This window comes from Mirounga angustirostris, unplaced genomic scaffold (genome assembly GCF_029215605.1).
Source record: "Mirounga angustirostris isolate CCGP_5_RB_7025 unplaced genomic scaffold, mMirAng1.0.hap1 SCAF_10, whole genome shotgun sequence".
Classification (NCBI taxonomy): Eukaryota; Metazoa; Chordata; class Mammalia; order Carnivora; family Phocidae; genus Mirounga; species Mirounga angustirostris.
This window is the reverse complement of record NW_026991718.1, coordinates 137054601-137081514: the sequence shown is the minus strand read 5'-3', so window position 1 is coordinate 137081514 and position 26914 is coordinate 137054601. Positions and strand designations below refer to the sequence as shown.

Here is a 26914-nt window from a genome sequence, read left to right as displayed (position 1 = left end):
TGGGAGCAGAGGGTGGTAAGGGCCGTGTCCAGCAGTGTCCGGGGAGGACATGGGGGCCTGGGCTGGGCCCTCTGGTCACGTTCCCCCCGCCCCCCAGGTGGACGTTCAGCTTCAGGTGGCAGTGCCCCGGCCGGGCCACTACACATTGGTGGTGGAGTACGCCAGTGAGGACACCCAGCAGGAGGTGGGCGTGGCTGTGCACACCCCCCAGCGGGCCCCGCAGCAGGGGGCACTCACTCTCCACCCCTGCTCTTACAGGTGTGCAGGGAGGGCCGAGGATTCCAGGCGGGGGAGCTGTGTGGGAGGGCGCGGGCCCCAGGGCTGCCCCGCCCCCTCCCCACTGACTGCCCTGCCCCCATCCCGCAGCACCCTGTGCCGGGGCGCTGCCCTGGACACCCAGCACCACCTGGCTGCCTTCCACCTGGACACGGAGGCCAGCGTCCGGCTCACGGCCGAGCAGGCGCGCTTCTTCCTGGTAAGGCCCTGAGCCCTCTACGGCGCAGGCCCCCGGGACTCCCCTGTGGCGTCAGGCCCATCAGACAACATTAAGCAGCGTGGTGGAAGCGTGGCGAGCCCAGGGGGCCGTCAGCAGCAGCACCGTTACTGGGCGCCCACCCACATTTCTTCCGGAACCTTCCTCACCTGCAGGGTGGGGTATTTTTTCCAGTGGGCACAAAATACGGACTTATTTGGAGAGCATTCCGCTCTCCACACGGGGAAGGGGGCGTGTGATGGATCGGAGCTGGGGCAGAAGGAAACCATGTTCACAAGGGGCCGCTTCGTGGTATATCTGCCGAGAACACCCCGGTGGGAGGAAGGGGTTGTTCGGCGGGGTCGTCGGCGTCGTCGTTAGCCTGCTCTAGACCCTCGTCAGTGCTCTGAGGGCTGCGTCCGGTGAGGCGGGCCCCTGCAGACCCGTCTGACGCCCAGAGCCCACAGGTGTCCACTCGCTAAGGGACCGAGCGAGTGACGTCTGCCTCCCTCGAGCCTTTAACAGATGCATCACCGATGCACCTGTTTTTGTAAACGCATCAGTGTTGACGAGAGACTTGCAGATGGAAGGAGCCGCCCGCGGCTGCCCGCTGCTCAGGCTCGCGGGAGCCCATGCGTCCCACCCGCGGTGCTAGAGCGCAGACCCCGTCGCTTCCGCCCGACTTAGTGGCGTCGGGCATGTGCGGCCCGTCCTCCCCTCAGCCCTGTGGCAGGCAACTGGCTTGTTGTAAAGTGTCCACAGAACCACGTCATGGGCATGCCCGGCGTGCCCCCGCCCCCAGCACCCAGGCCAGGAAGCCACGCGCCTGCCCCTAGACACCCCGCGGTCCCCGGTGGCCGCCTCCCAGCTCTGACAGCTGCTTCACCAGCCCGTCCCACAGGCCAGGCTTCCGTGCTGTGTCTCGTGCTGACGCCAGGTCGGCCACGCGGCATTCCGGTCTTCCCCGTGGGGCGTTTCCAGACAGTTCTGATGCCTTGGGTCTTGCCATATCTGCCTCGCACGCACCTACATCGTGCTGGATGGCACGGGGCAGAGAGCCCACGCACGAGCCCGTGCTCGCCCAGTGCCTGTCCGTGCCGGCTCCCTGGAGCTGGAGGGGAGGCTGGTGGCCGACGTGTAGAGTTGGAGCGACAGGGTGGGTGGCGGTGAGGAGAGCCGAGACGTGCTCCTGGCCCAGAAACTGCACCTGAGGGCTGGGGCTCGAGCAGCCCGAGGAGGCAGGGACTTGGTGCAAAGAGGGGGACGCAGGTCGGATGTAGGGGCGTGGGAGGGGCCCGGCCTGCGTTTCCACGTCCACGCCTGGTCGTCTGTCTGCAGCACAGCGTCACCCTGGTGCCCATGGAGACATTCAGCGTGGAGTTCGTGGAGCCCCGGGTCCGCTGTGTCAGCAGTCACGGTGCCTTCAGCCCCAGCAGGTGCGGGCGGGAGGGGCCCGGGCAGCCGGAGGGGCACGCCAGCCAGGTTGCAGGGCCTCACCTCCACGCTCGTCCCCAGTGCCACCTGCCTGCTCTCTCGCTTCCTGAAGCCGCCCCAGCCCATCATCCTCAGGGACTGCCAGGTGCTGCCACTGCCCTCTGGCCTCCCGCTGGTCCACTCGCAGGACCTCACACCCGGCGCACCCCCGTCGGGGCCCCAGCCTCGGCCCCCCACTGCCGTGGACCCCGATGTGGAGCTCACGCTGCTGCGCCACCCCCAGGTGAGGGCCCGGGCCAGGGGGGACAGGGGCAGGACTCCAGGCCCTGCCCCTCGCCGGGTCCCCACCCCTGCACCTGCTCACCAGAGCCCCTCGCTCCCCGCAGGGCACCGTGGTCTTCACCACCCAGGTGCCCGCTCTGGGCCGCTACGCCTTCGTGCTGCACGGCTACCAGCCCGACCACCCCACCTTCCCCGTGGAGGTCCTCATCAGCGGGGGCCGAGTCTGGCAGGGTGAGTGGCCGTGGGGGACCGTGGGGGCGGACTCCTCACACAGCCGCACCGTGTGGTGGTCGTCACAATCCGTGGACAGATCCGTCCTGCCGTCAGTTCTCGAATGGGGGCCCCGGGCCCAGCGCACATGGCAGCCCCAGATTCCGCTCCCGACTCCATTTTAGGAGTCAAGGTTCACCCCGTCACATACACGGGTAACTGAGGGTTTGCCGTGGGACACACGGTGATGGTACTTGTGTTCCTACGTGTGTGTGTGTTTTGTTTCTGCGGGACCGAGCTCAGGGATCTGCACCCAGTGACCTTTGTGCGTGGCCACCCCTGACTCGTGTCACGTGAGTGGGCCCTGCCAGGCGTCCTCAGGCGGGTCACAGGTGCACGCTCCTGGGCGGTGGTAGCTCTTCCTCCCCGCTGACTCCAGGAGGGGCCCTGGGCTGGCCCGTGGGGTGTGGGGGGACACACTGACCTGCCTTTCCTTCCCCCCAGGCCATGCCAATGCCAGCTTCTGCCCGCACGCCTACGGCTGCCGTACCCTGGTTGTGTGTGAGGGCCAGGCCGTCCTGGACGTGACTGATAGCGAGCTCACCGTGACCATGCGGGTGCCTGAGGGCCGGTGGCTCTGGTTGGTGAGTCCAAGGCTGCCACGTCTGCACGTGGAACTCTCGGGGCCTGACGTGGGGCTAGCCTCTCTGGGCGTGGACGTCCTGACCCTGTTCAGGGACCAGCCATCCTCCCAGCTGTCACGCCATCGGCCACCCAGCCCGGGTGCGTCCCCCATCTGGCTGGGCCCAGCCCCATGCCAGGTGCCGGGGAGCAGCCCTCAGGGGCCTCCAGGCCAAGCTGTGAGGCTGTGGTGTGGGGCGAATACCTAAGAGCCGAGATGTGGTCCACCAGTCCCCTGGGGCCCTGCTGGTCAGGGTGGCCTTCCTGGAGGAGGAGGCCTGGCCAGAGGGAGAGGGAGGGCAGAGGTATGTCTGGCAGGCAAGGATGGGAGGGGACACCAGGAGGCCGGGCACTCCTCACAGCCCCCAGGCTTCCATTAGGCCACAGAAGCCGACCTCCTTCTGAGCAGCCCAGTGGGGGCCCAGCACCTGCCAGCCTTGCTGGGGCCCAGGCTGGGGTGTGACGTGGGCACTACTGTCTTGGCTGTCCGGCTGGACCCTGGCCAGTCACAGAGACCCCTGGCGATGTGCTTTGGCTGGCAGGCTCTGGTGTACTTCCCTAGCCCGGGTCCTCTCCCCGCCACGGGAAGGTCACCAGGCCCTGATCCCCTAGGAGTATGTGTTGGTGGTCCCTGAGGAGGTCTACAGCTCCAGCTATCTCCGAGAGGAGCCCCTGGACAAATCCTATGACTTCATCAGCCAGTGTGCCAGCCATGGGTACCACATCAGGTGGGCGGGGGCGGGGGGGGCGGGGCAGGCCGAGGGGGGTCCCCGGGGCGGTGGGGCAGGGTCCCCGGGGCAGGGGGGTCCGGGGCCGGGCCGGGGGGTTGGGCTCACCAGCTGCTTCTCGCCACAGCCCCGCCAGCTCGTCCCCCTTCTGTCGTGGCGCTGCCTCTTCTCTCTCTCTCTTCTATAACAACGGGGCTCAGCCCTGCGGCTGTCACGAAGCGGGTGCCACAGGCCCCGCGTGTGAGCGCTTTGGGGGCCAGTGTCCCTGCCGGGCCCATGTCATCGGCCGTGTGTGTTCCCGCTGTGCCACCGGATACTGGGGCTTCCCCCGCTGCAGGCGTGAGTACTTGAGGCCTCGGGAGGGCCAGCCAAGGGGCGGCGCCTGACCCCCGGGGGGCTTCCCGGTGGCCGGAAGCGTGGCTACTGCGGCCAGGGGAAGCTCCAGGGCTCGGCAGACCCCCCTGCCGGCCCCTGTCCGCAGGCCCTCGGGCAGCTGGTGGCCCAGGCCTTGCAGGGCGTCACACGCCAGGGACCGGACGGCATTTCTGGGCAACTGGGCCCCCATCAGAGGAGCTGCCGGAGGCTTGGGGCCTGGAGCTGGGTGAAACTGCGCCGGGGTGGGGGCGGGTGCATCCCCCGGGCTGCAGCCAGGGCCTCTGATGGGGCACAGGGCTTCATCCCCCTCCGCGCACGCTCCCCGCAGCCTGCGAGTGCCGAGGCCGTCTGTGTGACGAGCTCACGGGCCGATGTGTCTGCCCGCCACGCACCATCCCTCCAGACTGCGTGGTCTGCCAGCCCCAGAGCTTCGGCTGCCACCCCCTGGTGGGCTGTGAGGAGTGTAACTGCTCGGGGCCTGGAGTCCAGGAGCTCACCGACCCCACCTGTGATGTGGACAGTGGCCAGTGCAAGTGAGCCGGGCAGCGGGGCTGCCCCCGTGGCCCTGGGCTGGTCCTGAGTCAGGGGCGCCATGGCCACCGAGAGCACTCTGTCCAGTTCGGGGGGTGGGGGCTGGGGGAGGGGTACGCCTTGGGGGTCCACCGCCTCGGTGGGGGGCCCTGCAGTCTCAGTTCAAATTGAGGGGCCGGGGTGGAGGGGAGGCCCGGCAGCCACTGGCCTCCCTCCGGCAGGTGCAGAGCCAATGTGACCGGGCGCCGCTGTGACGCCTGCGCCCCTGGCTTCCATGGCTACCCCAATTGCCGCCCCTGCGACTGCCATGAGGCGGGCTCCATGCCCAGCATGTGTGACCCCCTCACGGGCCAGTGCCACTGCAAGGTGAGAGGCAGCGGGCCCCCCACTGCCACGCCGCCTCAGCCGCCGGAGCCCCTGGGGACCCCTGGGCCTTCCTGGACGCTTTGGGGAGAGTCAGCCCATGGGGAGGGGGTGACGACGAGCCAGGGTGGGTCGGGCTCTGCAGCGCACGGCCAACTGACCCGTCCTGCCCTCCCGCCCCCAGGAGAACGTGCAGGGCCCTCGGTGTGACCAGTGCCGCCTTGGGACCTTCTCCCTTGAAGACACCAACCCAAAGGGCTGCACCCGCTGCTTCTGCTTCGGGGCCACCGAGCGCTGCAGGGGCTCGGCCCACGCCCGCCGTGAGGTGTGCGGGCAGTGGGACCCAGACCGAGGGTAGCGCCCCCTCAGGGAGGGGGCACGTTACCCTGTCAGCGTGCCCTGGGCGTTCACGTCGGTGCTCCTCCCGTGTGCCTGCAGCACGTGGACATGGAGGGCTGGACGCTGCTGAGCAGCGACCGGCAGGTGGTTCCTCACGAGCTGCGGGCAGAGGCAGAACTGCTCTACGCGGACCTGCGGCACGGCTTCGAGGCCTTCCCTGAGCTGTACTGGCAGGCCCCACCCTCCTACCTGGGGGACAGGGTGAGCCGGCCAGGCGGGCCCTGGGGCGGGCACTGTGAAGATGTCCAGGCCCCCCTGGAGGTGGAGGGAAGACGACAACGAGGCTGCCCGTGTCCAGGGAGGGATGGGGACTCTGTGAGGGTGCCCAGGCCTAGCCCGGCCCCCAGACCAGGGATGCCCAAGACCATTGCTGTCGACTCTGGGCCCATGATCAGGGTCTGGCCGGGTCACAACCTTCTGCCCTGCCGCCAGGTGTCATCCTATGGTGGGACCCTCCGCTATGAACTTCACTCGGAGGCCCAGCGTGGAGACGTGTTCATCCCCACAGAAAGCAGGCCGGACGTGGTGCTACAGGTGGCCAACGGCGTGGATGTGGTTGGGTGGGCAGGTGGGCGCAGCCAGGCAGGACGGCGGGCAGCCCGGCTGCCAGCCCTCATCTGCCCACACACCTCCCCAGGGCAACCAGATGAGCATCACGTTCCTAGAGCCAATGTACCCGGCGCCCGGCCACGTTCACCACGGACGACTGCAGCTGGTGGAGGTGAGCGGAGCTGGCCTGGGCACCCGGGTCCCTCTGGGAGCCTGGCACAGCCCAGGGGGGCCAAAGGGGCCAAAGGCTGCCGTGCCTGCCCTCTAGGACGGAAAACGGGGCCTAGGAGCGCTCCTGGCCACGTGCTGGCCCGCGGAGCCCTGACCCTGGATGCGTGAGCAGCTGCTTGGGTGCTCACGGCCCTGCAGTTCCCTCCGTGAGCTGTCTTGTGCTTTCCGCTCGCTTGTGGCCTTTCCTTACCTTTTTAGAGAAGTTGTGTGTAGTTCCTGCCGCCTCCCCATGTCCGCCTTGGGAGCCGCGGTTCTTCTCCCAGCTCGTAGTCTTGGTCTTTCGCTAAAGTGTCTTTTGATGAACAGCAATTCAGGTGTTTACTCAAATTTATCAATTTTTCACATGCGGTTGGTGTTTTTGTTTTATTGAAGGAAGTATTTGTCTCTCCGAGATTAGAAAGTACACACCTGTGCTTTGTTCCAAAAGCTTAAAGCATCTTCTTTGTGTGTTTGAATTCCTAATGCGTCTGGAGTTGGTTTTGTGCCGGGTGTGAGGGAGGGGCCCAGGCGTGGGACTCCCCGTGGGCGGTGGGCTGTTCTAGCCCCCGAGGCACCCCGCCCCCACCCTGAGCACCGCCGCGGCCCGCAGGGGACCTTCCGGCACACGGAGACGCACAACGCCGTGTCCCGCGAGGAGCTCATGATGGTGCTGGCGAGTCTGGAGCGGCTGCACATCCGCGCCCTGTTCTCCCAGACCTCCTCGGCCGTCTCCCTGCGCAGCGTGGTGCTGGAGGTGGCCGGCGAGGTGGGCGGGGGGCCTCCGGCCAGCAACGTGGAGCTGTGTATGTGCCCGGCCAACTACCGTGGAGATTCGTGCCAGGTGAGGTGGTGGGGGTGGGCACCCCCCGCTCTGTCTCCCCGGTTCCTCCCTCACCCGCTGGGCACCATCCTCCCGCAGCCCTGCCTGCCCGCCACGGGCCGGGCCAGCCCGCTGGCTTATCTGTCTGCCCCTGCACTGTCACCTGTGTCCCTGCCTGGCCCCCCGTGCACCCAGCTGTTCTGTGTTCCTTCATCGCCCGGTCCAGCCAGGCATCAGCCGCCTACCCACACCCTGCCTTCCCTCCGGGTCTCACATTTGTGCACTTGCTTGTTCATCTGAGGGGTTTTGTGACTGAACGCCCACCTGCTCAGAAGAGGTGTCTGGGGGACAAAGAGGTGACCCTGGCCCACATGGGGGGGGCTGTCACCTGAGCCAGGGCATCTGCATGGCTTTGGGGGCTCTGACTTTGTGTCTAGCCGGTCAGGGCCAGCACCTCTGAGGGTCTGAGAGCATGGTCCTTCACCGGCGCCTCGGGCTGGCCTTGCTTCCTTCCTGACGACGGTGCCTCTGCCCCAGGAATGTGCCCCTGGCTACTACCGGGACATCAAAGGTCTCTTCTTGGGTCGCTGTGTCCCCTGTCAGTGCCATGGCCACTCAGACCGCTGCCTCCCTGGCTCGGGCGTCTGCATGGTAAGCAGGGCAGACACCCCAGACACAGACTAGGGAAGACAGGGAAGACCAGGGGCCTTTGGGCCAGTAGTACGGATACGCTGGGGTCCAGGGGGAAGGTCGGTGTCCTGGGCGGGGCACTGGCTGGCCTTGGGCATAGAGTCCCTGGCACGGTTGGGGTGAGAGCTAATGGGAAACAGAGCCTCCACCATCAGTGCTGACCCGTCCCTTCTGCCCCAGGGCTGCCAGCACAACACTGAAGGTGACCACTGTGAGCACTGCCGGGCTGGCTTTGTGCGCAGTGGGTCCGAGGACCCGATGGCCCCCTGTGTCAGCTGCCCCTGCCCCCTCGCAGTGCCTTCCAACAAGTAAGCTGGGCCAGCCCTGCCAAGGTCAGATGCCCTTACAGCCCCGGTAGGGAAGGTCATCATCTCCTACCCGGTTGGGCCAGCACTGCCCTCTGGAGGCCAGAGCAGCGGGGGTGGGCTGGCCAGGTGGGGACCGCGGGTGGCGTGCAGCTGTCAGAGAAGCCCCTCGGTGTCTGCAGCTTTGCGGTGGGCTGCGTCCTGCGAGGAGCCCGCACACAGTGTCTCTGCAAACCCGGCTACGCGGGCGCCTCCTGCGAGCGGTGAGCGGGGGGGGGCGCGGCGGGGGGGCGGGGGGGCGCAGGAGGCCCGCAGGCAGTGGGGTGCGGGGCGGCCGGGCAGGAGGGCGGGCGGGTGCGCGAGCGTGCAGGTGCACGTGCGGGAAGGTGGGCGCGCGGGCCGAGGGACCCAGGCCGCCGACCGCGCCCTCGCGCCCGCCGCAGGTGCGCGCCCGGCTTCTTCGGGAACCCGCTGGTGCTGGGCAGCTCCTGCCAGCCGTGCGACTGCAGCGGCAACGGCGACCCCAACCTGCTCTTCAGCGACTGTGACCCCCTGACCGGCGCCTGCCGCAGCTGCCTGCGCCACACCGCCGGGCCCCGCTGTGAGAGCTGCGCCCCCGGCTTCTACGGCAACGCCCTGGTGCCCGGCAACTGCACCCGTAGGCGGGGAGCGGCGGGCGGGAGCTCGTGCGGAGGGCCGGGCGGGCGATGCCCCGGGAGAGCGAAGGGAGAGCGAAGGACGCGGGGCGGAGGAGGTCCGCGTTGGGCGGGAGCTCAGGAAGGGGAGGGGCGTCGGGGCCACTGTCACAGCACCCCTTCTGCAGGGTGTGACTGCTCCGCATGCGGGACAGAGACCTGCGACCCCCACAGTGGGCACTGCTTGTGCAAGGCAGGCGTGACTGGGCCACGCTGTGACCGTTGTCAGGTACGGCTTCCTGGCGGGGCGGGGCCTGCAGACAGGGGGCGGGGCCTGCAGACAGGGGGCGGGGCCTGGAGGTGGGGCCTCCGGGCAGGGGCGGGCGGAGCCTGACCGCAGTCTGTGCCGCAGGAGGGATACTTCGGCTTCCAGGACTGTGGGGGCTGCCGCCCATGCGCCTGTGGCCCAGCCGCGGAGGGCTCCGAGTGCCACCCCCAGACTGGGCAGTGCCCCTGCCGGCCGGGGGCCGCAGGGCCCCAGTGCCGCGAGTGTGCCCCTGGCCACTGGGGGCTGCCTGAGCGGGGCTGCCGGCGTGAGTACGGATGGTGGGGGCTGTGGGGTGGCCGGCGCCCTGGGACCCCTGCCAGCCGCTCACCCCGCCCCTCCCCCCACCCAGGCTGCCAGTGCCAGGGGGGCCACTGCGACGTGCACACGGGCCACTGCACCTGCCCCTCCGGGCTCAGTGGGGAGCGCTGTGACGCCTGCAGCCAACAGCACGAGGTGCTGGTGCCTGGCGGGTCCGGGGGCCATGGCGTCCACTGTGAAGGTGCGTCGCTGTGCCCTAGGCCTGCTCCTTCTGGGTGCACTTGGGGGCATGTGAGTCCCAGCCCTCATGATCTGGTGGCCCCTCTGTTAATCTCCACTTCCAGAGACACCCTGCGACCTCAGCTCCCTCTCATGTTTCCCAGGGACCCCTGGGCTCCACGCTGACCTCACTCCCGCCTTCCAATTCCCAAGTCCAGAACTCCCCAGCTGACCCCTACCGCCCCCGGCCCCACCCCGAGCTTAAATACTGACCTCCTGGCACCTGCCCCATTCCCTCCTGACTTCTTGATCTCCATACTGACCTTTCAATTGGTCCTGCAAAGGCCATGCTTACCTCTGACTCCCACTAACCTTGTCACCTCCTGCCAACTCCATGACCCTTGGCCGACCCATCCCCACCGTGCTGGCCCCGTGAGTCCTTCCCCAGCCCTGCACTGACCCCTGTGCTGCCCGCAGTGTGTGACCACTGTGTGGTCCTGCTCCTGGACGACCTGGAGCGGGCTGGCGCCCTCCTCCCCGCCATCCGGGAGCAGCTGCACAGCGTCAACACCAGCTCCGTGGCCTGGGCCCGGCTGCACAGGCTGAACGCCTCCGTCGCCGACCTGCAGGTACCTCTCAGCCCGGCCCCCCCCCACTGCTCTCTGGGGTTGCGGGCTCTCACCTTCTGTCCTCCCCAGAGGCAGCTCCAGAGCCCCCTGGGCCTCCGCCACGAGACGGTGCAGCAGCTGGAGACCCTGGAACAGCAGAGCTCAAGCCTCAGACAGGACGCACAGAGGCTGGACGGCCAGGCAGGACCCTGGGGATGTCTGCCTGAGAGGCCCCTCCCCAAAGCTCCCTGGGATGCTCCTCCCCTCAAAAGCCCCTTCCCCTGGGACCCTTCCCCTGCAGTAGACTGCACCCCCCAGAGGCCCCTCTCCCGGGGCCCCAGACTGTCCAGTGTCGCCCCTGATCCTCGGTTCAGGCTGTGGCCTGACACGATGCTGTGTCCACAGGCCACAAGAGCTCTCGCCAAGGCCGGCCGGCTGCTGGACAGCACTGAGGCCTCCCTGGGTCAGGCGCAGACGCTGCTGGTGGCCATCAGGGCTGTGGACCGCATCCTGAGTGGTAGGGGCTAGCCCAGCTGGGCAGAGGATGGTGGGCAAATAGAATGGTGCTCAGGGTCGGGGCAGGGTTTGAAGAACCGGCAGGGTTTTGACTGTGTAGACGTGGCTGAGTGAACAGCAGGGCAATGTGGGAGGCAGGAGAGGATGTGGTGTGGTTAGACGGGGCAGGTGGGCACTGAGGGGCATGCTGGTGCCCTCTTTGGGGATACCATGCCTCCCCTTGGAGGTGCCCTGCTCCATGGGAATACTTGGTGGTGGATACCTGAATTACAAACAGACCTATTGCCAAAAGAAGAGACTGGGGGGACGTGGCCCAGCCCAGGGGTCGGGGAGGAATGAAATTGCAGCTGAGTGCTGACCTGGAGCAGGGGCTGGCTGGGCCAGGTGGAGCAGATGGGCAGCAGGGTGTTGGGGTGGGGGCTGAGGAAGGTGAGAGGGTGGGGGCGAGGAGCTCAGGCAGCCGAACAGCCGAGCAGAGCTGTGTCCTGGAGCCATCCGGGGCATTTCTGGGTTGTGTGCAGGCACTCTGAGCATGCTTGGGTGGGGTCTCGGGCGTGGGAGCTAGTGGACAGAGGTCTGCTTGGGCAGCAGGCCGGCCCTAATTGCCCCCACCCTCCGCCACATAGAGCTCGAGTCCCAGACGGACCACCTGTTCCCGGCCAACGCCTCGGCCCCGTCGGGGGAGCACGTGCGCCGGACACTGGCTGAGGTGGAGCGGCTGCTGGGGGAGATGCGGGCCCGAGACCTGGGTGCCCCGAGAGCAGCGGCTGAGGCTGAGCTGGACGCGGCCCAGAGACGTGAGTGGCTGAGATCAGCTTGAGATGCGGCAGACGGGGGCTGGGTGGGCACTGGGCGGGGACCCGGAGTTCCTGCCTGGACAACCATCCCCACTTGGGGTCTGGGCCAGTGCTGGCCCGTGTGCAGGAGCAGCTGAGCAGCCGCTGGGAGGGGAACCGGGCACTGGCCGCGCGCGCCCGGGACCAGCTGGCCCAGCACGAGGCTGGCCTCATGGACCTTCGAGGGGCCCTGAACCTGGCAGTGGGCACCACTCGGGAGGCTGAGGAGCTCAACAGCCGAAACCAGGAGCGCCTGGAGGATGCCCTGGTGAGGGGCCCTCCTCTCCTGCTCCCTTCCCCCGCTCCCCCCCACCCTGCGGCCCCTTGTCCCCACCATGTCATACCTCTGCTCTTGTCACCCCCTTTCTTCCCCGTGGCCTCCAGCACCGGAAGCAGGAGCTGTCCAGGGACAATGCCACTCTGAGGGCCACTCTGCAGGCCGCCAGTGACACCCTGGCCCAGCTCTCTGGGCTCCTGCATGGTATGGACCAGGCCAGGGAGGTGAGTGCCGCCCCTCTCGGGGGCACCGAGGCAGGTTCCGATGGCGGTCTGCACGCAGGGCGTGGCTTCTGGGTTCCCAAATCAGGGGAGAGTGAGTAAGGGATCGGGTTGGGGGTCCCACTTACACCCCCCACCTGTCCCCACCCAGGAGTATGAGCACCTTGCTGCCAACCTGGATGGGGCCCGGACGCCCCTGCTGGAGAAGATGCGGGCCTTCTCCCCCGCAAGCAGCAAGGTGGAGTTGGTGGAGGCCGCGGAGGCCCACGCACAGCAGCTGGACCAGCTGGCCCTCAACCTGTCCAGGTGCGAGGCCTGCAGGGCGCCCCGGGGACGCAGCCGAGTCCTTGCTGGGACACAGCCAGTCGGGGAGGGCTCCTGGAGGAAGAGGCCATTGTCCCCACGAGGTCCTGGCCCAAATGGGGTGCAAGGGATAAGAAAGGCATGCCTGGCGGGCAGCAGGGCAGGGGCAAAGGGTCGGGGGCTGGAGGGGGCAGGCAGACTGGCCCAGCAGCTGTGACAGCAGGAGAGCCTGAGCTGTCTGGGCCCGGGCCCCCGACCACACATCCTGTGTCCCTCTCCTGCCCCCACACAGCATCATCCGTGGAGTCAACCAGGACCGCTTCATCCAGCGGGCCATCGAGGCCGCTAACGCCTACGGCAGCATTCTCCAAGCCGTGCAGGCCGCCGAGGGGGCTGCTGGTCAGGCGCTGCGGCAGGCGACCCACACATGGGCGGTGAGGCCCTGGCCCTCCCCACAGCCCCAGTAGGAGCCCCTGCCTCCCTCCCCGCCCCACGACCCGACCCTGGTTCCCACCAGGCAGGTATGAACCGCATCCTGCCCCCATATCTGCAGATGGTGGTGCGGGGAGGCCTGGCGTCCCGAGCCCGGGACCTGTTGACCAACAGCAGTGCCCTGGCAGAGGCCACCATCAGGGGGCAGCAGAGGCTGGGCCACGGTGAATGCTGGGGAGCCCTATGTCCGGTCCCATGGGGGGCGGTGGATGGGGGACCGGTGGTCGTAGGTGATGGTGGGAGGGAGGGTGATGGCTGCCCTGTGTGGGAGTCCTGCTTACCACCGGCTCGGCATGTTGCCCTGGGGACTGTGGGGGCGCTGGGAAGGGGTTCCTCCTACTGTCCCGATGGGAGCCAGGTGGATGAGAAAGGGCAAAGGGCACACGCTCTGCTGCTAGACCCTCAGGGTGCTGGCGGCCCCCGGGCAGTGGCCTGGCTCTCCTGAGCTTCTCTTGTGTGACCTGTGGAACGGAGATAATTACATCTGCGGGGGGGCCGGTGCCTCCCCAAGCTGAGGGCCCTCAGGTCTGGATGTCTCCGTCTGTGTGCACGTTGGCCTTGTCCCCTCCTGGTGAGGTGGGCCGAGGTGGGCTGTACCTGCACGCTGGGAGTGAGGCTGCCTTCCCCCGCAGTGTGGGCTACCCTCCAGGGCACCGGGACCCAGCTCCGAGATGCCCAGGCCAAGAAGGAGCAGCTGGTGGCCCGAGTCCAGGAGGTACAGGCCATGCTGGCCATGGACACCGGTAAGTTGCTCCTTGCCCCTGCCCTGGCCCTCTGCTTATCCCAAGGTGGACAGCACCCCCCCACGGGCAGGGTGCCAGCTGGGGCTCTCCAGTGGGCACTTGGGGGGGGGGTGTTTACACCCATGGTGTCCAGAGCGCTGGGCAGGAAGCCACACAAAATAGTTCTAAGGAGCAGGTGAAAGTGGGAAGGGAACAGGAAGTGCTTTGGAGAGAAATAGAAGTGGGTTTGGGGGAGCACAGGGAGTGTGCGGCAGGGACATTTCATCCCCCAAAGTTAGGGGCACGGGCCTGCTCGGGCTCCCAGGAAGGACATCAAGGGAGGGGACAGTAGATTGGAGGGTATGAGGTGGAGGTGGGAGCGTGGAGACCAGTGTGGCTGGAGCCAAGGACCCGGGGAAGGCCTCTGGGCAAGGGGTGGTGCGCCTGACTCAGGTCGATCTGTGCAGCCGCCAACTTGGGTAGAAGGTCCCAGCAAGCTCGGACCTGGGGGCTGTGGAGGTTCAGGCAGGGCGCTGGGACAGATGATGGTGGCCGTGGGGGGCCGGGGCTGAGCTGACGGGTGTCGGGGTGACCAGGCTGTGGTCTGAGAGGCTGGCACAGGGAGCTGTCCGGGCAGGACACACACGTGGTGTTCCTGCTGCTTGTGGTTCCCGGGAGATCGTTGGGGGCTGGGCCCCCTGTTGCTGGACCTTGTCAAGGTGGGGCTGGTGGTCCCCCCCCACCCACTGCAGAGGGGAGGTGAAGCCAGGACAGTCCTTGCCTGTGTCCCTCTGAGCTTGCCTGTACATTGCCCGCCACAGACGAGACAAGCAAGAAGATTGCTCACGCCAAAGCTGTGGCCGCCGAAGCCCAGGACACGGCCGCCCGCGTGCAGTCGCGGATTCAGGACATGCAGAAACACCTGGAACAGTGGCAGGGCCAGTACGGAGGCCTGCGGAGCCAGGACCTGGGCCAGGTGGTACTCGACGCGGGCCGCTCAGGTGGGCCCCGGGGTCCCCTGATGTGGGGGTGGGGGGTGGCCAGGGACTGGGTGAGGCCAGGCTGTTGGGGTCACACCCTCTGCTCCCTGCAGTGTCCACCCTGGAGAAGACGCTGCCGCAGCTGCTAGCCAAGCTGAGCCTCCTGGAAAACCGTGGCACGCACAACGCCAGCCTGGCCTTGTCCGCCAGCATCGGCCGCGTGCGGGAGCTCATCGCCCAGGCCCGCGGAGCTGCCAGCAAGGTGAGAGCAAGCGCCGGGGCACAGTCGCCTCTGGAAGACCAGGCAGCAGACACTGATGAGCCACGCGCCCCCCCCTCCACAGGTCAAGGTGTCCATGAAGTTCAACGGGCGCTCAGGGGTGCAGCTGCGTGCCCCGCGGGACCTCTCTGACCTCGCCGCCTACACCGCTCTCAAGTTCTACCTCCAGAGTCCAGAGCCGGAGTCTGGCCAAGTCCCCGGGGATCGCTTTGTGCTCTACATGGGCAGCCGCCAGGTACCAGGCGGGCAGGACGGGCACGGCGGGCTGGGCGAGGCCGGGCACTAGCTGGGAGCCGGCAGGCGGGGCTGGGTCCCCGTCCCGCTGAGTCTCCTGTCGCTGCAGGCTGTCGGGGACTACATGGGCGTGGCTCTGCGGAACCAGAAGGTGCACTGGGTGTACCGCCTGGGGGAGGCGGGCCTCGCAGCCCTCAGCGTCGACGAAGACATCGGGGAGCAGTTTGCAGCAGTCAGCATTGACAGGTGTGTGGCCCGGCCCCCTGTGCTCCCCCCACCGCCTGGCGGGGTCCACTCCTCACCCCCCCTCTGCCTTCAGGACCCTCCAGTTTGGTCACATGTCTGTCACGGTGGAGAAGCAGATGCTCCATGAGACCAAGGGCGACACAGTGGCCCCTGGGGCCGAGGGGCTGCTCAGTTTGCGGCCTGACGACTTTGTCTTCTACGTGGGGGGCTACCCCAGCCACTTCACGGTGAGCCTGGCCTGGTGGGGGGCGGCCCGGCACTCCTGTCCCAGCAAGTCCTGCTCCACGTCCGGCTGCGCACTGAGCGCCCTCCCTTGGGTCTGCCTGGGGGCGAGGAGCCCTGACTGTGCCCCCTGCCCACAGCCCCCTGAGCCCCTCCGCTTCCCTGGCTACCTGGGCTGCATCGAGATGGACACGCTCAACGAGGAGGTGCTCAGCGTCTATAACTTCGAGGAGACCTTCCAGCTGGACACAGCCGTGGACAGGCCTTGTGCCCGGTACGTGCAGCCAGGGCCTGGCCCTCATCCCGCTGCGGCCGGCTCTCGGCTGACTCCTGTGGCCTCTGACCTGTAGCTCCAAGTCGACCGGGGACCCGTGGCTCACAGATGGCTCCCACCTGGACGGCTCTGGCTTCGCGCGCATCAGCGTGGAGAGTCAGATCGGCATGACCAAACGCTTCGAGCAGGAGATACGGCTTGTGTCCTCCAACGGGATCATCTTCTTCATGCGGCACCAGGCACGCGGGCTGCCCGGCCCCAGCGCACGTCGCCCCCTCCGCTCCCCACCGCGTACTGACCCTGCCCCTCCCCCCAGGACCAGTTCCTGTGCCTGGCCGCGCAGAAGGGCAGCCTCCTCCTCCTCTACGACTTTGGCGCGGGCCTGATGCGGGCCAAGCCGCAGCACGAGGACATGCAGAAGCTGCTAACCATGACCACGGCCAGCAAGGCAGTAAGGCTGGGCTCGGGGGAGGGCTCGGGGGCTCCGGGAGGACCTGCAGGACCCACGGCGCACCCTAGAGCCCTGGCCCGTGGGCACCCTGCAGATCCAGGTGTTCCTGCTGGGGGGTAATCGCGGCCGTGTGAGCCGCGTGCTGGTGCGCGTGGAGAGGAACAACGTCTTCAGCGTGGACCACAGCAGCTCGCTGGAGCTGGCCGACGCCTACTACCTGGGGGGCGTGCCGCCCGACCAGCTGCCCCCGAGGTGAGCGGGCGGCCGGGCGCGGCCGGGGGCGGCCGGGGGCGGCCGGGGTCTCGAAGGCGGCGGCGGCCTCATGCTCGTCCCCTGCAGCCTGCAGCAGCTCTTCCCCTCTGGAGGCTCGATCCGCGGCTGCATTAAGGGCATCAAGGCTCAGGGCAAGTACGTGGACCTCAAGAGGCTGAACACGACGGGCATCAGCTCGGGCTGCACTGCCGACCTGCTGGTGAGCCCACCCCCGCCCTGGCCGGCAGCACCCCCTCCAGGCCTGTGCCGTGGGCCCTCATGGTCCTCCTCCCGCAGGTGGGACGGGCCATGACTTTCCACGGCGACGGCTACCTGTCCCTGGAGCTCCCCGATGTCCCCCCCGTCTCGGGCCACATCTACTCCGGCTTCGGCTTCCGCAGCACCCAGGACGCTGGTCTGCTCTACCACAAAGCGTTCCTGGTGCGTGCGCCCCCGCTCCCAGCAGCGGCCGCGTGGGGCTCGGGGGGCTGGAGGGCGGGAGTCCGGGCCCCGGCCCGGTCTGCTGACCTGGCCACTGTCCCCAGGATGGGCCATACCAGGTGTCCCTGCAGCAGGGCCGTGTGACACTGCAGCTGCTGAGGACAGAGGTGAAGACTCGAGGGAGGTTTGCCGACGGCGTCCCCCATTATGTGGCTTTCTACAGCAACGACACAGGGTGAGCCTGGCCCACCGGGCCTCTGGCGGCGGTGTCCAGGGACAGGAAGGCGGCAGTGCGGTGGGAGGATGGGGCAGGGCGGGGGAAACACTGCTCCTCCCTGCAGGGTCTGGCTCTATGTGGACGACCAGCTTCAGCAGATGAAGCCCCACCAGGGGCCGCCCCCCAGGCCCCAGCCACAGGAGTCCCAGAATCTCTTCTTAGGAGGTTTGTCCAAGACTGGCGACTACTTCAACTTCAAGGGCTGCATCAGCAACGTATTCGTGATGCGGTGAGCTGCGGGCGGGGGGCGCGGGGGGGCGTGGGGGCCAGTGCCCACCCCCCACCCCTCCAGTGCTGACCGTGCCACCCTCCTCAGGCCCGTGGGGCCGCAACGTGTATTCGACCTGCAGCAGGACTGGAAGAAAGTCAATGTGAGCTCAGGCTGTGCCCCCACCCCGCGCACCCAGACCCCAGGGCAGGCACCTCGAGGACTGAGGGCCGCAGCGGCGCGGAAGGTGGGGCACCCGGAGGCTGGTGTGCGGGCAGGGGGGGTGGTCGGTCAGAAGGCGGTCCCACGCATTCCTGCTTCCGATCTGATCCCCTCAGCCCGGCCGACGCAGCCGCCAGCCCCCTCAGGACCCTGCCTGCACACCACCCTGGCCTCCCAGGACCATCCAAGATGCCTACCAGTTTGGGGGCCCCCTGTCCAGTTACTTGGAGTTTGCTCACATCCCGGCACCCCCCGGGAACTGGTAAGGCTGGGCCGGGTGGGGAGGGTGCGGAGGGGCCGCCCAGGCTGACGGCCTTGCTTGGCCTCCAGGTCCCACCTCTCGATGCTGGTCCGCCCTCGCACCCCACGAGGACTCCTGCTGCTCGCTGCCCCCCGCACGGCCAGCAGCCCTTCTCTGCTTCTCCTCCTGAGCCACGGACACTTTGTTGCCCAGACAGAGGGCCCTGGGCCCCAGCTCCGTGTCCAGAGCCGCCAGCGTTCACGGGCTGGCCGGTGGTACATGGTGAGAGAAGCTGAGGAGGGGACACGGGCCGGGTCCTGGGAGCTCCCACTCTGACGTGCCCCCTCCTGCCCCCAGGTGTCTGTGCGGTGGGGAAAGACTCGGATCCAGCTGGCGACAGATGGGGTCTGGGCCCAGGACCAGGAGGGGCCCGGCCAGCAGCACCAGGGGGCAGGGAGCCCCCGGCCCCAGATTCTCTTTGTGGGGGGCCTCCCTGCCAGTGGCTTCAGCCCGAGGCTCCCAGTGAGAACCCCTTCCATCTACCCCCGCAACCCTAAACCACCTCACTCCGCACCCTGCCCCCTGCTCTCACTTCCACCCCCCTCGCCGGCTGAACGGCCCTCCCCAGCCCCGGGACCTTGCCCCACACCAGCCCATCTATGTCCCCGCAGGTGGCCACCGGCAGGTCTGGCTTCAGTGGCTGTGTGAGGAGACTGAGGCTGGACGGGCGGCCCCTGGGGGCCCCGACACGGGTGATGGGGGTCACGCCGTGCTTCTCAGGCCCCCTGGAGAAGGGCCTGTTCTTCGCAGACAGCGGGGGTGTGGTCACCCTAGGTCTGTAGGGCGTGGGTGTGCCCCTGGCCCAATGGGGCAGGAGCGGGGCTCCAGAAGGGGGGAGCCTGGGCAGCCCTGCCCCTCTTCACAGCCCCCTTCTCACAGACACCGCGGGGGCCGTGCTGCCTCATGCGGCCCTGGAGCTGGAGGTACGGCCTCGGACGGCCACCGGCCTCATCTTCCACCTGGGCCGGGTCCAGGCACCGCCCTACCTGCAGCTGCAGGTGCGGGCCGAGCAGGTGAGCTGTGGGAGAGGGGGCTACGGCCGCAGCGGGGGATTGGGGTTCGCAAGGCCGTCCTGACCTCCCCCCACTGCCCCGCTCCCAGGTCCTGCTGCGGGCGGACGATGGTGCAGGGGAGTTCTCCACGTGGGTGATGTGCCCGGCGGCCTTGTGTGACGGCCAGTGGCACCGACTGGCGGGTAAGCTGGCCCCACCCCCATCCCTGCTTTTCTGCTGAGTACAGCACCCAGGAGGGAACAGTGGTGGGCCCCCCAGGCAGGCTGCATGGCAAACAGCCCCTGGCCCCGCCCCCCCATCACAAGGACCCTGTGCCCACAGTGACCAGAAGCGGGAACGTGCTCCAGCTGGAGGTGGACGCACGGAGCAACCAGACCCTGGGCCCTGCGCTGGTGGCTTCCATGGCCACCGCCCAAGCACCTCTGCACCTCGGGGGCCTGCCTAGTGAGTGCAGCCTCAGCCTGGGGTGGGAGTTGCCCCTCCAGGACCAGGCATCGGGTCACCCCACTCTCACTCCACCCTCCTGTGATGGGGCAGCCAGGGAGACTGAGGCGTGGCGGGAGGGGGGGCAGTGGGCCGCTGGCCTCTGCTCTGACCTGTCTCCCCATCTTCCCCTGCTCCCCCAGAGCCCACGAACACACAGGCTAGGCCTCTAGCCTATCGCGGCTGCATGAGGAATCTGATGCTGAACGGGTCCCCCGTCACCTGGTCTCGCTCTGTGGGCATCCAGGGGGCAGTGGGGGCCAGCGGCTGCCCAGCCACCTAGCAAGCTGCCCCTCCAGCAGCCACGCAGGAGAGCCTTCGGGGGCCCCGGCCTGGCGTCCACAGGAGGGCCGCCCTGGGCAGGCAGGCTCCCACGTCTCAGAGCCTCCAGCCCCTGCAATTCAGCCCACTTCACATCAAGTCTATTTATTTGGACTCTAGATTCTAGAGGCGATAAATCTTTTTGAAAACGATTTAAGTTATACCGGACATTTTAAACTGGCGTTTTTAATACTGTTTATCTTTCAGCTTCATGATGAGATTTTCCCTCCACCAATTTTTCATAACATCAGAAATCGGCCCTGCTTCTTAAAAATTAATTAAAAAGTAGAGGTGCCTGGGTGGCTCAGTCCTTAGGCGTCTGCCTTCGGCTCAGGTCATGGTCCCAGGGTCCTGGGATCGAGCCCTGTGTCGGGCTCCCTGCTCCACGAGAAGCCTGCTTCTCCTTCTCCCACTTCCCCTGCTTGTGTTCCCTCTCTCGCTGTGTCTATGTCAAATGAATAAATAAAATCTTAAAAAAAAAAAGTAACTTCTGTTTGAGCGTTGACTTCAAATGTGAAAGGAGTAGAGCAGTCGGTCAGAGGCAGATCTAGACCCTGGACATGCCCGTGGCGGGGAACCACCTGCCCAGGGGGCTCCCCTCACACCAGCTCCCCTCCTGGGCACACAGGAAAACCAGAGGTGGCAGGTAAAAGACAAGACCTTTATTTCTCAGCAAGCTGGAACGGAGGTGAGGGCATGTACCGCACCACAAGCCCCATCACTGAGGTCGCCAGCCGCAAATCCCGACCCCTTGGGGACACCAGTTAATTAATCTAAGCTCATGTCTTCCTCTTCGTCCTTCTTGTCCTTCCCGTCACCCTCCTGCTCGGATCTGGCACTGTTCTGCATAGCTTTGGCAAATGCTTCCACATCTAAAATGCATTTAAAAACACGAGGTGACCTTTCTAGACCCTGGCCTGGAACTGCTGACCGGAGGGAACATAAAAATTTCTAGACTGAGGCCCAGGACCCCCGAGATGCCCCAGCCAGGCCAGCCAGCCCTATGATGTGCAAACTCTGCCTTCGCCACGCGGGGTGGGGAGGGTGGGGGTGGGGGGGCAGGCACTTACCGCCCTTGTTGGCGGCCTCCACGGCCTCTGCAGGCAGGCCAAACTGGCACATGAGGGGACCCAGCTGCCCAGAGGCCAAGGCCGCGCTGAACATGCCCAGGGCCTGCAAAGGAAAGCCAGACACTCCTGAGCACTCACTTGGCAAAGGCCCTGGGGGGGGTGGGGGGGGAGGTGCCTGGGCCAGTCGCAGGTGCAAGGACGCTTGGTGACAGGGAGCCACGTGGAAGGTAAGTCATGTCCCCTGCCACCAAGCACACAGCAGGGGGCACCCAGGCCACAGCATCTACCTGCTGGAACTGGGGCGAGGTCAGCGTGTTCTGGATCTCCTCTGCCGTCTGCGGCAGTGACTCCCCGGAGGGCAGGTAGGGCAGCAGGCGCTCCTGGACGTCCGCGTTGGCAAGGATAGGTGCCATGATCTCGGGCGTCAGAACACTGGCCAGGTCAACTAAGGCGTAAGCACACGGCCATCAGCGGCTGGAGGCCAGCCACAGACGCCCGAGCCATGACTTCACTGGGTGTGGTGAGGGAAGGGGGCAGCGGCTCAGCCCAGGGACATGCTTGGCCCCATGCCTTGGAAAGCCAGCAAGCGAGCAGGCAGGGGGCAGCAGGCACCTTCACCCCCCAGCCTGGAGCCGAGCAGCATGTTACCTTGCTGGCCGCCTCCTGGCCCGGCCGGCACGTTCATAGTAGCTAGAATGCTCTGAAGGTCGCTCAGCTGGATGGGCTGGGTTGGGCTGGCTGCCGTGCTGGTTCCATTACCTGAACTGGGTGCGGGGCTCGGGCTGGTCACCGAGGCAGCTGCTGGAGCAGAGGGGGCTGGGGTGGCTCGGGTAGAAGAGGTGGTGGAGGACGGGGTGACGGCTGCCGACTGGCTCCGGGAGCTGGGAAGAGCGAGGGCAGCAATGGAGCGGCCAGGCACCCTAAAGGCGCCCACAGCAAGTCGTCCTGTGGCAGGGGTCCCTGAACTGCTGGGAATCCGTCTAGACCCCGAAAAGGACCCTCCCCAGGTGTCTTTTCCGCCCTTCCGCATCTCCTATGTCCAGTCTCCTTGAAGGTGGGGGACCCCTGGTGGCACCCAGGCATGGTGGGGCAGAGGACAAGGCTCACCTGGATGAAGAGCTGCTCGCTGGAGGCCCCCCACTCCCCAGTAAGCTGGCCAGGCCTGGCCCGGTCAGGGCCCCCAGCCCACCTGCAAGAAGACATGAGCTCAGACGCCATGCTCTCCAGAAGAGCCCACCTCACCACCAGACATCCCGTGCTAACACCAAGGGACAAGCAGGGAGAAGTGGTGACCACAGTGGGCTGGGGTGCCAGAGTAGCGATGGCTCAGACTGTAGCGTTCTGGAAGCTTATTCCGCAAGTCAGATCGTTTCTGTCTCCCGTTCCACTAACAACACACTTAGGTCCAAGGTAACACGCAGTCCAAACCTGGCAGAGTAGCAAGTGTTTCCCTGCCGCCCAAGAAACACACCGATCCCAGCCCAACAGAAGGCGGCAGCGGGCAGGCCCACCAGAGGGGCACCAGAGCAGAGGGCCCCAGGCAGGAGCCCCGCTCCCAGGCCAGCTGTGCTCCCCTCGAGTACAGAGCTGGGTCCTCACCACGGACCAGCTCTCAGCTCAAACCACAGAGCATGCGGCCCTTCCCAGGGAAGCTGGCACAGGGAACACACGTTCACAGATGTCACTGAGAGCCAATGAGAAGGAAAAACTCAAATCCCAAAGCAACCGTGACTGAAGGTTGTCCACTCCTAACACAGGAGTTACCCAGTCCTCCGAGGCCAGCAGGTCCGATGAGCTGCATGAGCTGGCTGTGGCTCATGTTCCCCAGCAGGCTCTGCAAGCCGCCCTCGCCTGTAAGACAGAAGAGGTCAGACTTGGGGCTGCCGGGTCCCCGGGTCGACACCCACGGGGCCATGGGGAGGCTGGGGGCCTTGGGCTGAGATAGCACGCACCGTGATCCCTCCCTTTGGCTTTCCCGGCACTGTACAGAAGCGCCTGGAAGGAGCCAACAGGGCGGAGCTCAGATAGTTTTATCACCAGAAGCTGGGCGGAGGCTTGCACTTGGAACTAAGAGGCTTCTGACTTGAAAGCCTCCATTTCTACTCAAAAACAACCAGCCCGGGGGCGCCTGGGTGGCTCAGTGGGTTGAGTGTCTGCCTTCAGCTCAGGTCATGATCTCAGGGTCCTAGGATCGAGCCCCTCGTCAGGCTCACTACTCAGCGGGGAGCCTGCTTCTCCCTCTTCCTCTGTCCCTCCCACCTGCACATGCTCTTTTATTAAAAAAATGAAATAAAAACCAAAACCAAAAGCAAAAACAACCAGGCTGCATCATCAGGAATACACGTCATTGACATCCACTGACATGCCAACACGTTCTGGAAGGTGACCATTACCGCCCAGTGCAGACAGCTCATGGCCTCCACTCCCGCTTGCCCCCAGCGCTCCAGGCATCGGAGGATTGTTCAGATACTCGTTGACCTTCCGGCAATGCTCCTCGTCCTGGTCGGTCTTGGGCTCCTGTGGGGGGAGGACAGGACCACAGCTGCAACGGAGCGGCCCGCTGCCAGTGACGTGGCTTACAGACGAGAGGGTCAACAGGGCAGGTACCAATCCACAGCCACGCAGCACTGAGGAGAGAACCCAGCAGGGCCGAAAGGACAGCAGCCCGTTGAAATCGCTGGGCTGCGGCAACGTTCGTTTTGAGGGCGGGAAGACTAAAGCACCGAGGGCACCCAGTCTGCACCCCGCGACGCCCTCCGACCCTCCAGAATTTCGTGCTTTCCACAACAGTCTAAACGCCCCGATGCCTTCCTGTGACCCGTGTAACAGTACAAGAACCCTTCTATCACACCACCGCCCACGAACCAGCCCCAGCCCGCGGCCCTTCAGGGTTAGGTGGAAACTCAAGAAAGCACCTGGCAGGCACTCGACACCAGCACCTCGGGGTGTAGGGCGTCACCAGGCAGCACTGTCCCATCAGTGCCCCCAGAACTACGAGACGAAGCACCCACGACTGAGGAGGCACCGTGGGTCTGCTGGGGGGCCAGGGACAAAGAAGGGGGACAAGACAGAGTTCCCCACCCCCAGGGTGGAGGGCAGCAGGGCAGAGAAGCAAAATCAGGTAAGGTAGGGCTGATGAAAACTTCCCTGGCAAAACCGTGCAGAAACAAGCTCAGGCCCCCCGCCCCCGTCTGTGTTTGCAAATGAAGTTTCGGTGCAACGCGCCGCACCCGTCCATTTACTCCTTGTCCACGTGCCTCTCACGCTACGTGGGCAGAGGCAAGTGTCTGCAGCACAGCCTATCCGGCCCCCAGAGAGAAACCTCTGCCTTGTTCTAGAACGTGCTAGGGGAAGGGCAGCGGGGTCAACCTCTGGGGAAGGAAAGTGGCAGCATCTGTCAGAACTGTAAATGCCCCCGTATACCCACTTCTAACAAGTCTACTTCTCGATTTTAACAGAACCCCCCCACCCCCACCCTGTTCGGAAAATAGCCTCGGCGTGGAGTCACCCTTTAACCCACTGCCAGCGACAAAACGGGGACGGAAACAAGCCCAATGGCCGACACGTGGGAGAAGGAGCGACGGCTGTTAAACTCAACGGAATAGTGACTGCAGCTGTGGGCGCCAGAGTGCCCTGGTGCACTGACCCCCAAAGACCCCCAAAGCACGCAACCAGGGAAGGCAGGGCTGAGAAAAGCTTGGGAGAAAACACTCCGTTTTTGTAAAAAACACAGCAAGGAGAACACACATAGTCACCCCTGCTTCCGCTCTGGGGTGCTCATGGCAGGGGGGATGGGGGGCACGCACCGCGAGACAAGCAAACCAGAGGCTATGCACCTGTCAACGCAGCAACACTGGGGCCGAGGCCAGAAACCACTCTTGGTCTGCCAGGGATTCCGATCTTGCATGGGCACCCGGAGCCCAACCACAAGCGTCTGGACTCTGGAAGAGGCCCCTTGCTCCAGTGCCCCCCACCTACCACCCCCACAAGAGGACACACGGGAATTTTAGGGTCCGTGACAATCACGTTCAGTCAGCATCAGCCGTTTCATGAAAGTGAATTCTACGGTCCAGTGAGCAAGTTTCTAACCTGATTCTATGACAGAGAAACATATATTGAGATCAAAACCTTCTACATACCTGCATCCAAAAGAAGAGCCGTTTGGACCCTGCCTTGAACTTGAGCACATAGACCCTCCCACTGGGGCACTGCGGCACGCGCTTGAACTCACAGTCGTCAGGAAAGATGATCAAGTCCTTCCAAGAGCCACAGAAGAGGAGAGAGTTAGCTTCACAGAAACACACTGCTGATCCCACAGCCTCCCAGAGAAACACGCTGGCTCCTACGTCTGCGTGGGGGCGGGAGGAGGGGGCACAGGATGCAGACACAATCAAGTCACCAAGGCCCCTCACCAGCAGGGTCTCCACCGGGTGGAGAAGCCAGGGTCAGAGGCACCCCACCAAGGGCATGAGGGCCAGGAGAGGGGCTCGGTCCGCAACAAGGAAGGTGGGCTTGCAGCTTTTCAAGGATTTTTAAGAAAGACATCTTGGGAATGATGCTCCACAACGAGTTAAAAGGTGGTTCTGCACTGCTCTCAACAAAGAACAAGTTAGTCTGAAGGACAAAGAATGCTAAACAGAGCAGCTGGTAACAGGTCAGCATTCACACGCGGCGCACTTCTGGGCATCTAATCTTCAGAGTGTGACGCACAGACCACGATGGAAGGACTCTACAGAATCCTTGAGACTCGGAACATGCACGAGCAAAGCGTAACAGCTGATGTGGGCACCAAAGCAGCAGTGCCCTCGAATCCCAGCAACGCGCTCCGAGTGTAAAACAGCTGCTGTGTGTCCCGAAGGCAGCGAAGGCAGCTCCACGCGCTCCCGTCCCGAGGAAGCCGCACGCTCCCTAAGGCCAGACTCAGGGTAACAGACACTTACATCTTCCACGTTCCCAGACGTCCTGTCTTTCCAGCAGAAGTGAATGAGGGAGTCATCCGTCTGCTGAATGTACACGAGCCCTTTCCGTTTATCTGGGGTGACGGTAGTTCCTTTCAGTGACATTTTTCCTGCACGAAACTCCACCAAGTACTTGTTGGAGGACCCACGGGAGCCTGGCACCAGGCTTGGGAAGAGAGCGCCTGAAGTCGTCATCCTGGAAGAGGGGCCAGCATGCAAAGCCGGTCAAAGCAGGGCCGCCCGCCGGCCACCTCGGGCGGGGAGGAAGGGGGCCCGGGAAGCTGTGGTCGCGGAGCCCGGCCGCGGGGCCAGGTGCCGGGGCGACGCCGCCGCCGCCGCTTCTCGGGTTTCCCGAGCATGACCTCCCCGCCCCGCTGCGGGTGGCCCCCCAAGCCCCCCGCGGCACGCGGGTTTCCTACGGCCTGGGGCCCCCAACAAGTTGACAAACTTGAGCTGGGCGGGAGCGAAGCCGTCAGCCGGCTTCTGCGGGGCCCGCCCCCCGGACCGCAGCGCGGCGGCTGGGCGGCCGCGCAGGGGAAACGCGCGGCGGGGCAGCGGGGCCGGCTCCGCGGCCGGGGGGCGCGCCGCCCCCCGCCGCCCCGCCGCTGCACCCCGCGTGGGGCCGCACCCCTAGCTCCGGCCCCCGCGCGTCGCGCCGGGCGGACGGGCCCACACGGCCGGGCGGGCTCGAGCCCGAGGCCCCCCAGAGCCGCCGCCCCGCGCACGGGCCCCCCCCGGGCTCGCCGGCCGCCCCCACGAACACACACCCGGGCGGCTCCGGCACCCCGACGGCGCAGACCCCGCCCCCGCAGCCGTCCCGCCCCCGGCGACCCCCGCACCTGGCCCGCGCCGCGACTCGGCCGAGAGGCGCCGTCCGGGATCGCTCTTCCTCCTCAGCGCCTGCCGGGCCCCGCCGGAAGTCCCCTCTCGCTCCGCCCCTCCCGCCGCTCTCGCCGCCTATTGGGCCGTGTTAGGGGCGGGGTCGGCGCCGAGCCGCCAGCGACTGGAAGAGACAGCCGTCCATCGGCCCGCCCCGGCCCGCCCCGCGCCCGCGCTCCCTTCCGGCGGAAGCGCGGGAGGGCGGTGCGCGGGCCAGAGCGGCTCCTATTGTTGCTGTGTCATAGGGGCGCGGCGGCGGCCCCTGGCGGCGGCGCCCGGAACAGCGTGGCGGGCGACCACCGAGTGGTGGGCGTTGGAGCCCGCACCCCCACCGTCGC

At 66.2% G+C, this 26914-nt stretch overlaps 2 protein-coding genes across 5 annotated transcripts in view; one reads left to right on the top strand and one right to left on the bottom strand.

Annotated features, from left to right (window-relative positions):
• The window catches only part of LAMA5 (laminin subunit alpha 5), a 50410-nt gene extending 30258 nt beyond the window's left edge, over positions 1–20152 (top strand). For both annotated transcript variants that reach the window (XM_045886069.3, XM_045886067.3), the window contains 54 exons: positions 98–258; positions 367–475; positions 1811–1908; positions 1988–2189; positions 2293–2419; positions 2903–3042; positions 3692–3807; positions 3935–4146; positions 4511–4715; positions 4935–5079; positions 5261–5401; positions 5515–5676; positions 5908–6009; positions 6113–6196; positions 6845–7075; positions 7592–7705; positions 7925–8052; positions 8232–8312; positions 8493–8707; positions 8873–8973; positions 9097–9277; positions 9362–9511; positions 9967–10118; positions 10188–10298; positions 10503–10614; positions 11240–11410; positions 11521–11717; positions 11834–11950; positions 12099–12253; positions 12543–12684; positions 12804–12906; positions 13375–13485; positions 14286–14465; positions 14558–14706; positions 14789–14959; positions 15068–15204; positions 15278–15431; positions 15567–15700; positions 15777–15939; positions 16017–16151; positions 16246–16403; positions 16491–16623; positions 16701–16844; positions 16949–17079; positions 17186–17350; positions 17438–17576; positions 17668–17813; positions 17882–18074; positions 18150–18314; positions 18464–18626; positions 18732–18865; positions 18954–19047; positions 19187–19309; positions 19492–20152. In XM_045886069.3, coding sequence (XP_045742025.1) covers positions 98–258; positions 367–475; positions 1811–1908; positions 1988–2189; positions 2293–2419; positions 2903–3042; positions 3692–3807; positions 3935–4146; positions 4511–4715; positions 4935–5079; positions 5261–5401; positions 5515–5676; positions 5908–6009; positions 6113–6196; positions 6845–7075; positions 7592–7705; positions 7925–8052; positions 8232–8312; positions 8493–8707; positions 8873–8973; positions 9097–9277; positions 9362–9511; positions 9967–10118; positions 10188–10298; positions 10503–10614; positions 11240–11410; positions 11521–11717; positions 11834–11950; positions 12099–12253; positions 12543–12684; positions 12804–12906; positions 13375–13485; positions 14286–14465; positions 14558–14706; positions 14789–14959; positions 15068–15204; positions 15278–15431; positions 15567–15700; positions 15777–15939; positions 16017–16151; positions 16246–16403; positions 16491–16623; positions 16701–16844; positions 16949–17079; positions 17186–17350; positions 17438–17576; positions 17668–17813; positions 17882–18074; positions 18150–18314; positions 18464–18626; positions 18732–18865; positions 18954–19047; positions 19187–19309; positions 19492–19631 — 7827 coding nt within the window. In that variant the 3' untranslated portion in view covers positions 19632–20152. The remainder of the gene's footprint in view (positions 1–97; positions 259–366; positions 476–1810; positions 1909–1987; positions 2190–2292; positions 2420–2902; positions 3043–3691; positions 3808–3934; positions 4147–4510; positions 4716–4934; positions 5080–5260; positions 5402–5514; positions 5677–5907; positions 6010–6112; positions 6197–6844; positions 7076–7591; positions 7706–7924; positions 8053–8231; positions 8313–8492; positions 8708–8872; positions 8974–9096; positions 9278–9361; positions 9512–9966; positions 10119–10187; positions 10299–10502; positions 10615–11239; positions 11411–11520; positions 11718–11833; positions 11951–12098; positions 12254–12542; positions 12685–12803; positions 12907–13374; positions 13486–14285; positions 14466–14557; positions 14707–14788; positions 14960–15067; positions 15205–15277; positions 15432–15566; positions 15701–15776; positions 15940–16016; positions 16152–16245; positions 16404–16490; positions 16624–16700; positions 16845–16948; positions 17080–17185; positions 17351–17437; positions 17577–17667; positions 17814–17881; positions 18075–18149; positions 18315–18463; positions 18627–18731; positions 18866–18953; positions 19048–19186; positions 19310–19491) is intronic.
• Positions 20153–20311: 159 nt separating this feature from the next.
• ADRM1 (ADRM1 26S proteasome ubiquitin receptor) lies at positions 20312–26695 on the bottom strand. 3 transcript variants are annotated; one of them, XM_045886065.3, is made up of 10 exons: positions 26537–26695; positions 25680–25893; positions 24879–24995; positions 23133–23256; positions 22504–22590; positions 21847–21928; positions 21388–21620; positions 21027–21184; positions 20740–20842; positions 20312–20541 (listed from the first exon to the last, which is right to left on the bottom strand). In XM_045886065.3, exons 2-10 carry the CDS (start codon positions 25890–25892, stop codon positions 20438–20440), a joined length of 1221 nt encoding a protein of 406 aa, XP_045742021.1. In that variant the 5' UTR covers position 25893; positions 26537–26695; the 3' UTR covers positions 20312–20437. The 3 variants fall into 3 exon arrangements, with proteins under 3 accessions (XP_045742021.1, XP_064429502.1, XP_064429503.1); XM_064573432.1 differs by having other exon boundaries at positions 21499–21620; XM_064573433.1 differs by lacking the exon at positions 21027–21184.
• Between the last annotated feature and the right edge of the window lie 219 nt (positions 26696–26914).